The following is a 16959-nucleotide window of genomic DNA, read 5'->3' on the forward strand; positions in this document are numbered from 1 at the left end:
TTTGAGGTACTGTACACTTACCTTCCCTACAACAACTTGCCAACCGATCTGGTTACTTGCCAACTGTTCTGGTGTGCACCTGATTACCCAATCACAGCGTGACTACTATATTTAATCATTCCATCACAAGACTTTGCCTTGCTTTGTGGATTCATTGTGGACTAGTTGTTTTATACATGTGGAAATTGTATTTATTTTTAATTTTGTCTGTGCTTATACCTTTGTCAACTGTTATTCTCCATTTTAGACTATAAAGTGTGATTATTATTTTACCTATTGTGCGCTGCTCTTTTGTTTGTACCATAGACACTCCTACACCGTGTGGACAGCCTTCCCAGAAGAGATGAAGCTGGTATAGCTGCAAAGGGTGGGCAAACTCAATATTGAACCCTACGGACTAAGACTGGGGATGACATCAAAGTTCATGTGCGTGTAAAGTCAGGCGTCCCAATACTTTTGGCAATATAGTGTATGTTGATTAAGTCTTAAACACGACGTGTAGGTGACTGTGTGCCTAGCACAGCAGCTTTTATCACCTTAGGCCACAGCCTCCCAAATGTCACTAATTTCCAGGGACTGTCCCTGATTTGGAACAAGTCCCTCTGTCCTTCTCATTTGTGCCTCACTTTGGTCTGATCTACATAGTTGTATATAAAATGCACTTATTTATCTTTCAAGTGTTTCCCAGCGCTAAACCTTTCATCCGATTTCTAAACGGCTTCATTTGTAAATTTGAAAAGTCAGTATAAAGAAATAGTAGTGGTTAAAAATAGCACTCGTGGGTTTAACTAATCTTTAGTTTGTATAATTCTCCTTTAAGGGGGGGTAGCAGGGAATGTGTCCTATGCCTACATACTTTTGATTATAGGTGACAATAGGTGTCCATTGCTCCCATCTGAAAATGTTGGGAGATCTGCCTTTGTTGGTTATGCAGAAATCTGGCCACATGTGTATGAGCCCTTAATAAAAGTCACTCCGGCTTCTACCGAGGCTACAATAAGCACATGCAGTGGATTTATTGATTTAGGCGAAATGGACTTATCTTGTCAGGTCTCAAAGTGAACATGTTAAAAACCTAGGCAATATAGCAAAGCAAATGATGAACAAAATGGATAAACAGACATAATTTACCGTAAAAATCACACGTTTGGCAGAGCCATTAATATATGCTTAGAAAAAAAGAAAGACAGAAAGAAAATAAAAATAAAAAAGAAAGCAGACGTCATAAAATTTCAGTTTGTGCCATTTATTGAAATCAGACATCAAGATTAAAATATACAGCCAGAAAATACTGTGCCAGGGTATTAACCACTATCTTACCAGTGTAACAGCCACAGGCTGGAAAGAGAGAACAAAATTAATTGACCTGAACAAGTACATCTGCAACACGTTACACCGGTGCACGCTCTGAATTACTTAGAAAATAAATAGATTTTTTTTAGTTTTAAAGTTTTCATTTCAAACATTTTGTGCCTAGAGCAAACTGACAGTTGTGCTTTTTCCTTTCACCTGTTACAGACTTAACGTCTCAAAGTTTGGGACATTTCCAAAAAGTAAAGATTGTAGAAAATGTAAACATTTTGTAGGAAATTCTACCATTACACCACAGAATATGAGAACAAAAAAAATCATACATGCTTTCCATGGTGCTTACAAATTTTATGTTATATGTTATAAATCTTTCTTTGACATAATCCCAAACATTTATAATTTTAACTCTTTATATGAATCGGTTCCTATTATTTCCTTGCATTTCTACCAACCAACACATAAGAAAAAATATTTCCCTGCATGCATTGCTTCTCACCAAGGATTTATAAAATTAAGAGTTTTCATCTCGTCAAAATTTCTGTAAAAATCGAAAGATTTTTTTAACATTTTGACATTTTAGTACAATTCATTGCAGCCAAAGGATAGGCATAATGAAGGAGATTTTTGATTGTTTTTAGGAGTGCAGAAGCCTTTGAAAATATCCTGAGGTCCTCCTAAATGGAATCTTTCATTTATCTTTGATTATCTTATGTCCTTTTTCACAGAGAAAAAAAGCAGTGGGAAAACAGTAGACATGTGCATTCGTTTTTGTCCGAATGCATTTTCGTCCGAATTTCGGGTATTTTCGTTATCGTTTTAAGAAACTAAAACGAACACGCAGAATCCGAAATCCGAAAGATTCAACATAAAAAAAATGCTTTGTTTTCGTTGCTACAGCAGTTCGATATAGATAGGAGATTCGACATGACGCTGACAATAGCAATCTCTGTCTATCGAACCTGTGGTCGAATGTGCCTAACCTTAACTCTATTAGTCCAAGATTATTCTACATAGAGAGGAAAGTTTCGACATTATAGAGACAGTGTTTGGGTAGACCATTCGACATGAATGACGAAGATTCGACGAAGCAGCGAAAAACATACAAACGTTGAATATGTCATTGAAGGCTTATGGTGTCTGGCGAAAGTTCTAAGAAGGTTAGACAGAGCAGCTAAACTGTACGACGCCACAATAATACATTTCCGGTTAAATGCTCGGCCCATAGGCTATAGAAGAATTCTAATGTTGGTTGACTAGTAATAATAATTTATAAATCTAATTATTACTAGTGTCATACAACATTAGAATTCTTCTATAGCTTGTAGGCAGAACATTCGACAGGAAATGTACGATTGCAGCGTCGTACAGTTTAGCTGCTCCGTCAAATCTTCTTAGAACATTCGACAGACACCATAAGCCTTCAATGTCAGATTTAACCTGAATTAATTTTGATTTTCGGACGAATGCATTTTTTAACGAAACAAAATAAATAAAAGCGAATTTCGGAAATAACAAAATAAATGTATTTTTCGGACGAAAACGAAATTCCGAAACAAAATATTTCAGTGTGCACATGTCTAGAAAACAGCACTGTTGGCAATCACATAGATTTATAAAAAGGGAAAAAAAAAACACAAATATAAGTTACATTAAATAAAATAAAGTAAAACTACCCTAAATACACCCCATAAAAGTAACCCTTTAAAAAAAAAAAAAACGTTTTTTCATGCAATATCCTTCGCTCATTCCTAATTCTCACATGACGAATGCGTACAATAAGGATCTGGCAGCTATTATATTTTGCTCATGTAATCTGAAGCAGGTTGTCTGTACCAAGCCACATCAAAGTGAAGAATCATGGAAAAAGTTAAAAGAAAGTCTATTAAATCTAAATGAAAAAAACAAGACACTGCAAAATGGCACTGCTAGTAGACATTGTGCTTTAAAAGTTTGTTTCAACTTTCTTTTTTTCTTTTTTTTTTTTAAACATAAAAGTAATCATATTAATGTAACCATCATCTAAATATGTTAATGCATCAAAAAACTTATTTTCTATATATAGTCTATAATTTTATTTGTAAACGGGAGCTTACGCAAGCTTGCAAAATTTGCCACACTTACATCAAATTTCAGGCAAACTTAACTGCATTCATCCAGCTTTGAATTGCATTAATGATGAAAAAGAGCAAGGTCACCTACCTCTATGAGTTGCTATCAAACGTTTGAAACAATTGGTGATAGGTTGCCTTAGTTTGTTAGATATTCTTGATTGATAGCTGGTTGATATTAGCTAAAATTGCCAATAGTGTCATGGGCTAAGCTATATAGGTGATTTTACCCAGATAAAGACCTTGGGGTATGCCATAATCTAAATACCTTGGACATATCCAGCACATCTAGAGCCTGCTCCTCTACCTGGCCCAATCTACACAGTGAAGGCACAAGAACTGGCTGTCACTTTAACAGTTCAACTCAGGAGTGCTGACAGTAGGTCCTGTATGAATGAAGCCTAAAAACTTTGTTTGCAAGTTTCATTCATAAATATATTGTAACAATACTATTACATTTTATAATGCTATATTATGCCCTCTATATATTGTAAGCTTTTGCAACCCTTTAAGTTTAAATTTGTTTCTTAAACTGGTTTCAATGTAATATATAACCCTTTCTTAACCCTATTCAACCATTGTTATTTCAGTCCTTCACATAGCTATTTTTTAATGATTTGTTATTTTTTACTGTATGTATGAAAACTATTTTCCATTTTGTCACATTCACAACATTAAAACACACAAAAAAACAACAACTTGTTTTAATTTTTTTGTTTCATACTATAACTTACTTTTGTCTTTAGAACATTTTAGAATGTATAGAAAATAAAATACAATTTTGTAGACAGTAATGCAAAAAAGGCGCCCCCCCCCCCCCCCAAAAAAAAACGTTGCTAGTACCGTTTTAGCTGAATTAGGCCCACAGCAAAAATGTAGAAAGTGCAAGAGCAAGAGCATGAGCATATGAAAGCAATGTACACTCAAAGTCTCTCTGCTCTCTGCCATTTTATTCACTGGCTCATATAGCAGGTGTTGTCAATGAAAGGAGTTCTGCATAGTTGTGGAAAAATTGTTATATGCTCATAAAATAGAAGAGTGATTATGAGCTGCATAGCAAGCACCCTTTGACACTCACCTTTCTTAAGTATGGGTACAGCACATTGGCTTTCTGTAAATTCAGGAATATCACATTGAGTAGTATTATCCTTTAACCCCTTAAGGACTGCATCACGCAGATTTCCGTCAACAGAATGGCACGGCTGGGCAAATGAGCGTATATATACGTTCTCTTTAGTGCGTGGTCGCGCACAGCCATCGACGCGCTCGCCCGCGGGACTCGATGTCCGCCGGTGTCCCGCGATTGGGTCACAGAGCTGAAGAACGGGGAGATGTTAGTGTTAACACAACATCTCCCTGTTCTTCCTAGTGACATGTCACTGATCGTCTGTTCCCTGTCATCGGGTCCGGGGCTTAAGTGGTTAAAGAAATACTGTAGTGTGTTTTCATATTAGATAGTAATATAGCTACTAGCTCATTCTACTTTTCATACATTGAAAGCAGCAAGGCCAGCATCTAATAGGCAGCCATAGCTACACAATCAGTTCTTCCATATCATATGTGAGGACCCAACACCTTAGTACCCAACCTGTGGCCCCTTGGTATTTACTGTGCAGCCCCCGTGAGCCAGTAGTACGAGGTGGAGTATTGATCTGTAAAGGGCTGTAATAGCAGTGATATATACTACGCTAATGTACTATGTTTCTAGCTTTTGATTGTTTCCTACAGCATGTCTCCAAAGTTTTAGAAAATTAACTAGCTCTGTCAGGGTGTAAATTAAATATAATTCTAGGGTGCAGGTAAGGCAAGAAATGTTTGGTCACTCAAGAGAATACATTCATTAAGTATTGAAAAAGCAAAATTATAGAGCACCCAAAAAAGGTTTAGGCTAGATCATTTATGAAGGTGTGTTTTTTCAAAGAAATAAAAAGGAAAGCAAAATCGATGTTCAAAAAGATCTAGTGCAGTGAAATTGAATCAATCCAGCCTTTTGGCAAGAAACATTACTATTTGGTAGTGGAATGAATCCAAGAGTGCCTACTTCTGTATGATGCTTTTCACAGAAGTGCAGTATTTGATGACTTGTGTTATCCTTTACAGCCTTGATCATTTTAGCTAAGATTTGAAGAGATTCTTCTTTTAGAGTAACTATTGAGGATAAATAAAGTTTCTCCTGTATGAACGTGTTTAAAATAAGAAATCTCTTGCCTATAGCTTGCACCAAGGCTAAAATAACGAGACAATGAAATGGCAGGAGGGAAGTCCAACCTATCTTCTTTTAGATAAGGTTAATGATTCTTACTTTGCTCCCCCTGCTCACTCATTAGGCCACCATCTCCATCCCTCTGTAGCTGTTAGCTTGCACCACGTCTTCACCACAGTTTAGTATTTAGTGGAAAGGTTAGATATACTTATGCCACCAATCCCCCATTTGAGCAGGGGGTCAAACAGAAACAAATTCCCTTTGGTCAGGTGGCAGAAAAAGTAAGGACTGCACCCAGTGGAAGAACTGCTAGCTGTGCAGACACAGTAAGCTACATTTATTAAAATATCTGAAAAAAGGACTGTTTGTGTTGGCCACAGCCAGTATGACACAAACCAGGTTCCAGTTAATGTTGATTTACTGGCACACATCTTTCCCCAAGTCAACCAATACTGTAGGATCTAACTTTTCTACAAGAAATGCTAGGTGAAGGCACGTTTTTATGAGATTTGTGTACGTAGTGTCCAGTTCAAGTGAAGACTGCACTGTAGCCCGTAGCTACCAATCAGATATGAGCTGGGGTTTTTCAAGTATAGGGGGGTTAACAATGTGATGTGGGTATGGGCACATCAAGTTATTTTTTCAGATACTTTGATAAATGAGATTAGCTAGCGTCAAATGATGATGTATTTGTGGTTTGTTGTCTTTTTTTAAGAATGGTTCAAGGTACTTCAAAGTTAGCCCTCACATTCCCTTATAACATTTGAGAACCATTATTCTGTAGCAGGTGAGAGGGTAGTTACTGAAGCGGAGGTATAACACAATATAATCTTTACAGGTACAATTTTCGGAAGACTAGAGACAAGACATTCTGCAAACAACCCTGACCATAAAATTTACCCCAAGAAGTGAATGCAAAAATGCCCCTCTTTGGAGACATTTGGCACAGGCCACATATGGGCAACAAAGACGCCATGCAACAATATATCTGAGTCTACTTAACGTAGAAAGCCTTGCTGATAAACTTATTTGGCCAGTCATTCACATACAGGTTAAACACTAATTGACCTGCAATTCGATAATGAAACTATAATTGCCTAAACTCAAATGCATTCTGAAAACACTGCTAATCTCCATTAGATGGAAATGAAGAACGTGTAGGGTAGATGTGCTATTAGACCAGTTTTTTTTTAATGGCCTATTAAATCAGTGTTACTTACACCAAAATAAATCCATTTGGCAATGATGCACGATTGCAGTCAAGTGAAAAAAGTCATGAATGATCGTCCTAAAAACAAATCAACATCACTGAGGACCACCACTGACCACAAAAAGAGGACAAAATAAATATTAATCAAGAGGTTAGTCTTTGTGGATGGTTTCTGCCTTCTGCGTTCCTCAAAAAGTCAAGATCTTTGAAATTCAGTGATCATTCTGTGTGCATAACACATATCCAAGAAAAAAATTCCACCAGTAGTACCATTCAAGTGTCCTGCTTATTGTGACGCAGAAGTTCCGATTCATTTCTTCGATTCGTTCTGCAAATCTTGCACAAAAATAAATTTGAGTCATGTCAAATTATTCCATCCAGTTTATAGGATAGGGCCTATATTTTTAAACTCCACATCTTCACTAAAGAAAGAAACAGACATCACAGCCCAGTACTGTCATTTGTTCTTAGGTGTTTTTGAAAACAGGAGGACATTGACCCACCACATTTATCATACAGATTATTTCATAAGCAACCTAATCTGACAGATCACTATTATAGCTAAAAATGTAAACATGCCTAGACCTTCTCATCATTAGACTTCATCATTGCTTAATTTTAAAAAGCCACCATGCAGAGGACAGGTAAACTGAATTCCCTGTACATTAGGATGCCTCTTTAATAAGAGCGTTCCTATAATTAAAGTAAATAAAGCAACCACTAATTTAAATGTAGAACCTGAACAACACAATAAATTAAACTACACTCGTCTAAACTCATAAAAAGAAAACTTTTAACTGTTCATTCAACAGCAGAATATTGTACAAGCATTTTAACAAATGTTCAGAAAGGTGAGCAGTACACCATCCACCAAAAGATGGACGTGAAAAAAAAAGAGAGACTGCTTCTAAGGTTGCTTTTGAGAATCGCTGTTCCCCACCCCCTCCCAAAAAATTGTTGTAACATATTGCAAATCAATTATTACAAGAATGTTTTACTTCTATAAAAGCATGCATATATTAGATCTCAAATAGAAATACAATTTTTTCTTAACACACTGATGTATTTGCACAAAATATATATATGTATGAATATTTATAGATATTTATTATTACTATAGCTTGCATCGTTGGTCTGCACTGAACTTTATTTTTTTATTTTTTTTATTGTTTGTCTGTTCATTGCACAACATTGCTTTGCAACGTAAAAACGATGAACCTTTTAGCTCTTTTAAATAAATATACATTCTTTGAAAAAGAAAACATTTGTAGGTGGAGACACTGCACCCACAAAACAGCAAGGTTTTGGGCAGAGTATAGCCAAAAAACAGATAAAAAAAAAAAATCAAACATTTTTTATTATTAATATTATTACTTTTGTCCCTGGACTGCTAACGCAGCATTGAAATTGATCGGATGCTCTAGTAGTTAAGGCAGCCTTTGATAACTCTGATCTAATATTCAAAAAAGTAAGAAAAAAAAAAGAATAAGTCCTTATGAAATTAGATGATTAATGATCAATAAGTACTTTCAACATCTGCAGAACCTTATGGTTTAAAAACCCAGGGTGCCTCTATTATGTGTGAACTTGTGCTTTTGGTTTATGTGAATGTCTGACACTTTTCGCTGACTTTTGTTTTTTTTATTACATTTGTTTAGATGGTGTCAGCTGTGTAAATGTCTGTCATAATACTAATATTAAAGTGATCTGTATTTTATTGTACAATGAAAGTAAAATGTTGGTGATGCATTATTTGATCTGCTTGAGTATCACTGCTGAAATCACAGTCCCAATTTGCAGTGACATAATTTCCAGAGAAGACGCACCCCCTCTCTCCCTGACCTCTTATTGGTGGGTGACTAGAACTGCGCAGAGAACATGTTAACGCACACAGGCTCACACATATCTGGACACAAACTTCCACACTGTATCCTGTCACCTGATACCTCAGAAGTAAAAGAAAGAAAGAGAGGTATGGACCAGCGAAAAAGAGAGGTGCAGAGAGAAAGAGAAGGGGAGAAAGTTGCAGAAGTCGAATGGGGCTGCTTCTTCTGGCACTGATAATTAGAGTCCATGGCCAAAGATGGAGTCTCAGCTGAAAAATACAAAGATTATGACATTCTTTTACTGAAATGTATTGAAGTTTTGACAAAGAAAAAAAGATAGAGGCAATAAACAATCAATGTATAGGCATAAGATTTCAATACACAGTGTACAGAATTTCCTCTCTGATTGTAGGGCATGAAAGGCAATGGCCATATAAGATTAGGACATTGGTTTTATGAACAGCTACACTCATACCTATGAACTTTCCCCACCTAGAGACCCAGAGAATGTTGGGGCTTGGCATGGTTTTCTTCAAATATGGGTAAATTGTTAAAGTATCTAAACCAAAACTTTTTTTGTTTTGAGTAGAGTTGGGATTCTAGATTTACCATCTCTATAAATGCAGGTGCCCAGTGTTACCAGGGCTAAAAGTGAAGGCACAATTGTGTGTTATCACTGCAAAAGAAATACACAAGAAATCTTTCAATGGGGACACATCTGTCTCAAACAAGTGTTTCCCAAATTATGGATTTCAATTCTCTCAATTCCTGTTGTGTCAATGGGACAGGAAGTGAATGTAAATCTCTGACGAAAAAAATTACAGGAGTTTAAACCTTTCCCTTCTCTTTAAAGCGGGGGTTCACCCAAAAAAAAATATTCTAACATTACATTGAGCCGAGTTGTGATAATGACATTATGCTGACCTTTTTAATTTTATTGCCGTACATACTGTTTTATCTATATTTTCACCGCGACTTCCGGGTATGTAATCTGCGCGTCTGGACTTTTCTTATTGATTGACATGCTTCCGACCGGCGCATCACGAGTTGCCGAAAGAAGCCAGACTGCGAGTCGGCTCTATACGGCGCCTGCGCACCGACGTTCGGCTTCTTTCGGCGACTCGTGACGCGCTGTATGCGCCGGTCGGAAGCATGTCAATCAATTAGGAATGCCCAGTCCCGCAGATTACATACCCGGAAGCCACGGTGAAAATATAGATAAAACAGTATGTACGGCAATAAAATTTAAAAGGTCAGCATAATGTCATTATCACAACTCGGCTTTAACTGACAGAGGCAGAATGGGGATCTGCCAGTGTAAACAAAGCGGGTCCCCATTCAGACATGTGAGAGATCTTGTGTTCTCAGTGATCGAGAACAGTGATCTCTGTCATGTCCCAGTGAGCCCATCACCCTTACAGTTAGAACACACCTAGGGAACACACTTAACCCCTTGATCGCCCCAGAGTGTTAACCCCTTCCCTGGTAGTCTCATTTTTAGGGCTAGTTTACACTTGCACTGATCAATGTAATAATGTCACTTGTCCCCAAAAAGTGTCATTTGGGGTCGCTCTTTTTTAGTTTATAGAGCGAAAAAATAAAAACCGCAGAGGTGATCAAATACCACCAAAAGAAAGCTCTATTTGTGGGAAAAAACGGATGTCAGTTTTGTTCGGGTAGAGCATCTCTTAGCAGAGCAATTGTCAGTTAAAGCAACAAAATACTGTATCGCAAAAAATGGCCTGGTCGTGAAGTGGGCAAATCCTTCCGGGGCTGAAGTGGTTTAAATAAAAAAAGTATATTTTAGATGCTAAGGTTGAGAAGCATGGTTGTACAGCCAATAAACACGACTATTTCATAAAAAGTTCAAAAATTGTTGGGTTTTTTACACTTGATCCATTCTAACATTTTTAATAGCAGTACTTAAGTACAACACTTTCTCGTGCCTGTGTTATTCTTCAATTTGATCTTAGGTCCAGATAGTAAATGGGACCTGAACTTCTGCCCAAAATCAAGATTACACCCCAACTCTCTTAAAGTGTTACTAAACCCACAACAGTAAAATCTGTTTGTATAGGCCGGGGATATGCAATTAGCGGACCTCCAGATGTTGCAGAACTACGATTCACATGAGGCATAGCAAGACTCTGACAGCCACAAGCATGACACCCAGTCAGAGGCATGATGGGACTTGTAGTTTTGCAACAGCTGGAGGTCCGCTAATTGCATATCCCTGGTATAGGCAGTAAAGCAATGCTTCTCAACTCCAGTCCTCAAGTACCCCAACAGGTCATGTTTTAAGGATTTCCCTCTGATGAAACGGCTTTGGTAATTACTAAGGCAGTGAAGCTGATCAAATCACCTGTGCAAAATAATGAAAAGCCTGAAATCATGTTGGGGGTACTTGAGGACTGGAGTTTAGAAACATTGCAGTAAAGCATGCTTGCTATTCACTGGGGAACTTAAGGGGTTAATCCTCTGCAATCTGTAAAAAGGCTGTTTGATTCTGTATTCTCTGATCCTCCCCTTCTTCCACTGTCCCCAATCTTACAGAGCCCTGGGGACGCTCTGCACATGCTCAGTTTGGTGTGTATTGCTAGAGGTTTTTTTTGAATTGGGGGAGGTGCATGCGATCAACACAGGGCCAATCAGCACTATCCAGACAGAGGGTCAGAGGTCCTGCAGCCTCACAGTGAGAGGAGAATGAAAACACCTCCTATAAGCTTTAATCAGACACTGATAGAAGACATGGTATATACTGCTGATGAGAGTATGTATTTAACAGTTTATATTTACTAAAATAATTGCATTTCCATGTTCTGTGTACTGTGGGAAACCAGATATAGTGAATGCAGGGTGCTGGATTTAGTAACACTTCAAGCCTTGCCTTTGTCATTTACCTTTTCAAAGGCCAGAACTTCAATGGGTAGTACAGGGTTTAACATTTGACATATTAATGACTGCTTGGGTATCTTGGTGCCTGGAGGAAAAGGAAAGTTGACTTAGACAGAAGTTGAGGCTCTTTATATAGCTGGGCCTAGAATCTAAGGGGCAGCACAGGGATACAGATATCGATAAGAAGACAATTGATAATGTTTTTAACACCACAAGCATTTAAATTACATCTAAAAAACAGAAACTTCATTTTAGATAAAGTGTTAAAAGAATTCAAACCTCCTGTCGGGTTTTTATTGCTGGAATGTGTGTGTATGAAGTGCTAGATTTGACTCATTCGTTATGGCTGAAGAAGGTGAATCACATTCACATAGTGTGCAATGACTCCCTACACTGAGAGACACAAAGCTCGAAGTTTACATGTAAAAAGTTCAATGAAAGTGCCAGCACAAAGAACTGACCATCTAAAATCCTGGACATTTTTCATGTTCCATCATCCAAACAATTAATGGTGGTGATTATGCAATTTTGATTCCTCGCAATTATAATATTTCAGCCCTACAGAATGAGGAGATCTGTGTACCTCTGAAACACACTGGTTGTTTTAAATCATCTTGTGAATGAGAACCGTTATTAAAAAATGTTGTGTTTTTTATTGCTGTCTGTGTCTCTGCTAGGTAGGTTTGTCCTCTTTTTGTCTTGGTGATTATTGTGACCAAGAGTGAGGCCCCGTACACACGTCCGAGGAACTCGACGGGCAAAACTCATCGTTTTGCTCGTCGAGTTCTGTGTGAAGCTGCCGAGGTTCTCGGCGAGCCAACTTTCCTCATTGAACAACAAGGAAATAGAGAACATGTTCTCTATTTGGCTCGACGAGGAACTCGTCGGCTTCCTCGGCCGAAAGTGTACACACGCCGGGTTTCTCGGCAGAATTCAGCTCCGATCGAGTTTCTGGCTGAATTCTGCCGAGAAACTCGGTCGTGTGTACGGGGCCTGAGAGAATATAAAAAAAATTGAGTTGCCTAAGTTGTCAATGGAACAGGACACTAGAAATTTTCCAATAGGAACACTTGTTCTGGTGAAAACTGTCTAAAACTGGGTTTCTTTTCAAGGAAAAAAATATTGCAACATTTTTATCCACAGTTGAAACTCGAAAAATGTGAATATCGTGCAAAAGTTCATTTATTTCACTAATGCAACTTAAAAGATGAAACTAATATATGAGATAGACTCATTACATGCAAAGCAAGATAGTTCAGGGCGTGATTTGTCATAATTGTGATGATTATGGCTTACAGCTCATGAAAACCCAAAATCCACAATCTCAGAAAATTTGAATATTGGGAAAAGGTGCAATATTCTAGGCTCAAAGTGTTCCACTCTAATCAGCCAATTAAGCCATAACACCTGCAAAGGGTTCCTGAGCCTTTAAATGGTCTCTCAGTCTGGTTCAGTAGGAATCACAATCATGGGAAAGACTGCTGACCTGACAGTTGCAGAAAACCATCGACACCCTCCGTAAGGAAGAGAAAGGCTCAAAAAGGTAATTGCAAAATAAGTTGGATGTTCCCAAATTGCTGTATCAAAGCACATTAATAGAAAGTTAGGTGGAAGGGAAAAGTGTGGAAGAAAAAGGTGCACACGCAATAGGGATGACCACAGCCTGGAGAGGATTGTCAGGAAAAGGCCATTCAAAAGTGTTGGGCACTTTCACAAGGAGTGGACTGAGGCTGGAGTCAGTGCATCAAGAGCCACCACACACAGACGGATCCTGGACATGGGCTTCAAATGTCGTATTCCTCTTGTCAAGCCACTCCTGAACAACAAACAACGTCAGAAGCGTCTTACCTGGGCTAAAGAAAAACAGACCTGGTCTATTGCTCAGTGGTCCAAAGTCCTCTTTTCTGATGCAAGCAAATTATGCATCTCATTTGGAACACACTGCAAGATGCTTGAAGTCCAGTGTGAAGTTTCCACAGTCTGTGTTGATTTGGGGAGCCATGTCATCTGCTGGTGTTGGTCCATTGTGCTTTATTAAGTCCAGGGTCAACGCAGCCATCTACCAGGAGATTTTGGAGCACTTAATGCTTCCCTCCACAGACAAGCTCTATGGGGATGCTGACTTAATTTTCCATCAGGACTTGGCACCTGCCCACACTGCCAAAAGCACCAGAACCTGGTTCAATGACCGTGGGATTACTGTGCTTGATTGGCCAGCAAACTCGCCTGACCTGAACCCCATTGAGAATCTATGGGGTATTGCCAAGAGAAAGATGAGAGACATGAGACCAAACAATGCAGAAGAACTGAAGGCCGCTATTGAAGCATCCTGGTCTTCCATAACACCTCAGCAGTGCCACAGTCTGATAGCTTCCATGCCACGCCACATTGAGGCAGTAATTGCTGCAAAAGGGGCCCAAACCAAGTACTGAGTACATATGCATGCTTGTACTTTTCAGAGGTCTGATATTGTTCTATGTGCAATCCTTGTTTTATTGATTGCGTGTAATATTACAATTTTCTGAGATTGTGAATTTGGGGTTTTCATGACCTGTAAGCCATAATCATCACAATTATGACAAATCACGTCTTGAACTATTTTGCTTTGCATGTAATGAGTCTATCTCATATATTAGTTTCACCTTTTAAGTTGCATTAGTGAAATAAATGAACTTTTGCACGATATTCAAATTTTTCGAGTTTCACCTGTATATTCTATTTTATCCAAGACTAAAAAAAAAATCTTAGATACACTTTTAATGCCACCAAATAAGTGTCTTAGGCCAGCACAGGTTCACCGTTAAAAAATCAACCACTGGGCTGGTTGCAGTGGAGGACACCTTCTCTTTTCTCTGAATACATTTTTACAGTTGAGGGATATTGTGTTCTCTTGTTGACCATCATATACTGTACTGTATACCTAAATTGTCATCAACATATAAAAAAAAAAAAAAATACACAGCCATAAAATAAAGTACTAAACAAATCCATTTGTTACTCAACGTTTCATTCACAACCTTGTGTTAAAAATAATCCACCTATTACATTTAGGCCTCGTACACACGACCGAACATGTCTGCTGAAACTGGTCCGCTGACCAGTTTCAGCAGACATGTTCGTTCGTCTGTACGGCCATCCAGACAAATGTCCGGCGGATTGGGCAGGTTTCCAGCGGACAAATGTTTCTTAGCATGCTAAGAAACATGTCCGCTGGAACCATGTCCGTCGGACATGTTCGGTCATCTGTACAGACTCACCGGACATGTCCGATCGGCCGCCATCCCTCGCATGCGTCGAAGTGATTCGACGCATGCGTGGAAGCATTGACCTTCCAGGGTCGCGCACGTTGCCGTGTCATCGTCGCGGCGACGACGCGGCCACGTCACCGCGCTGTCTGTCCGCGCGGATTTCGGTTTGATGGTGTGTACAACCATCAAACCGAAATCTCCGAGCGGACAGTCCGCTCGTCTGTACGGGGCCTTAGGAATAAAAAGTCCAAGTTCAAACTAAGGCCCCTTTCACATGGTCGGACCGTTCAGGTCCGTCTGTCAGTTTTGTTGGCGGACCTGAACGGCCGCTTCATGCATGCCTATGGAGCGTCGTATGTCAGCGGAGACATGTCCGCTGACATCCGACCCAATCCGATCCGCCAAAATCAGACGAATGGCGATACGTCCCCATCCGTCCATGGCGGATTGGATCAGGTGAGATCTGATGAAAACGGACAGCATGTCTCTCCATAGGAGACAGCGACGCTGCACAAGCCCTTCCTGCTCAGTGAGCAGAGAGGGACCTGTCATCTACCGGCTCAGCGGAGATCAGCGGAGAGATCTCCCGCTGAGCTGGCAGGACCTGGCAGACACCGTAGGGACAGAGTTCGCCTAGTGTGAAAGAGGCCTAATAATGAACTTCCATGTAACTCATTCAGAGATCAGCTCTCCACCCTGGTTACAAAACCACTTTTTTAGAATAAAACACTGGAGAATTTTTGTTATTTTTAACACCCAATGGATGGTTTTATTATATATTATAACTTTTCTATACATAAAACATTTAGAACAGACATTTGTGTATACTGATTTATTTGGATATGTTGGTAACCAAACCCCTTAGTTATATAGACTAATTTGATAGTTTTTTTGATTAGGATAGGCTACCGTTTTTTATCTAAGGCCCCATACACACGAGAGGATTTATCCGCGGATACGGTCCAGCGGACCGTATCCGCGGATAAATCCTCTCGAGGATTTCAGCAGATTTCTATGCGATGGCGTGTACACACCATCGCATTGAAATCCACGCCAAAATCCTCTGGCGATGACGTGTCGCGCCGTCGCCGCGATTATGACGCGGCGACGGGCGCGACGCTGTCATATAAGGAATTCCACGCATGCGTCAAATCATTACGACGCGTGCGGGGAATCCCTTTGGACGGATGGATCCGGTGAGTCTGTACAGACGAGCGGATCCATCCTTTGGGATGGACTTCAGCAGATGGATTTGTTGAGCATGTCAGCAAATATTCATCTGCTGAAAATCCATCCCAGGGGAGATTTATCCGCGGATAAATATCCGCCGGAGTGTACACACCATAGAATCTATCCGCTGAAACCCATTCGATGGGATTTATCTGCGGATAGATTCTATGGTGTGTATGGGGCCTAACAGAAGGCACTGCAAGTTGATTTATTAGAAAGGCTGAGTGCCAAAAAAATGGACACTTTAAAAATAGGTGTTGAAAATGTCTTGGTTCGGAAGAGCAAATCAGTAAGTAGTTAAGGAAATAATATTAGACTGCTCGCTGAAAAGACTGTCACTGAAACCGAAGCTATTTTGGACATTTGATGCAAAGACAGGGGATGGTTTTGGGTAAAATTCTGCTGCTGGCAGAACTTGAAAGTAAAAGAAAGGATTGTCAGCATTATTAAATCAATGAATATAAACCCGTAGCTTCTCAGAGAAACAATGGCTGCTAGACAGGCCTGGTGTGCTAGAATTTATGAGGTCAGGGGGCTTCAGAACCCAGAATAAAAAGCTGAAGAGGAAGTCCAATTAGTTTACAACGCTCCATTTATGCCTTTTTGCCATCTGTAAAATGATAACTTTCATCAAAGTTGGTCTAGATCCAATCTGAGGCACAGAAAAAGAGGGATGGAAGTTTATGCTCATCAAAATACATTATCAAAATACCATACACAAATGTGGGACTTTTTATACACATCTGAAATACAGATGTAATGTCTGCTTTGAAATAAATGTTAGCCAGTTATACAATCCAGACCTTCATGATAGATACAATAGAAGGTCCCATTTCAGTTTCCTATTGTCAAATGGTAAAGAATGTGGTGGGTAGGTAATGGCCTGCATTCCTTTACTCTCAGTAAGCTGTGTTGGGTGCACTACAGT

General features: G+C 39.2%; 1 protein-coding gene across 3 annotated transcripts in view; it reads right to left on the bottom strand.

The window, feature by feature from the left end:
- Positions 1-6791: 6791 nt before the first annotated feature.
- CAMK2A (calcium/calmodulin dependent protein kinase II alpha) overlaps positions 6792-16959 on the bottom strand; it is a 303342-nt gene continuing 293174 nt past the window's right edge. For 2 of the 3 annotated variants that reach the window (XM_040345016.1, XM_040345017.1), the window contains 2 exons: positions 11559-11638; positions 6792-8927 (listed from right to left, as the gene is read on the bottom strand). In XM_040345016.1, the coding sequence (XP_040200950.1) occupies positions 11578-11638 (61 nt within the window). In that variant the 3' untranslated portion in view covers positions 6792-8927; positions 11559-11577. The remainder of the gene's footprint in view (positions 8928-11558; positions 11639-16959) is intronic. The other variant, XM_040345018.1, reaches the window with a different exon arrangement.

Source organism: Rana temporaria, chromosome 3 (genome assembly GCF_905171775.1).
Source record: "Rana temporaria chromosome 3, aRanTem1.1, whole genome shotgun sequence".
NCBI classification, from domain to species: Eukaryota; Metazoa; Chordata; class Amphibia; order Anura; family Ranidae; genus Rana; species Rana temporaria.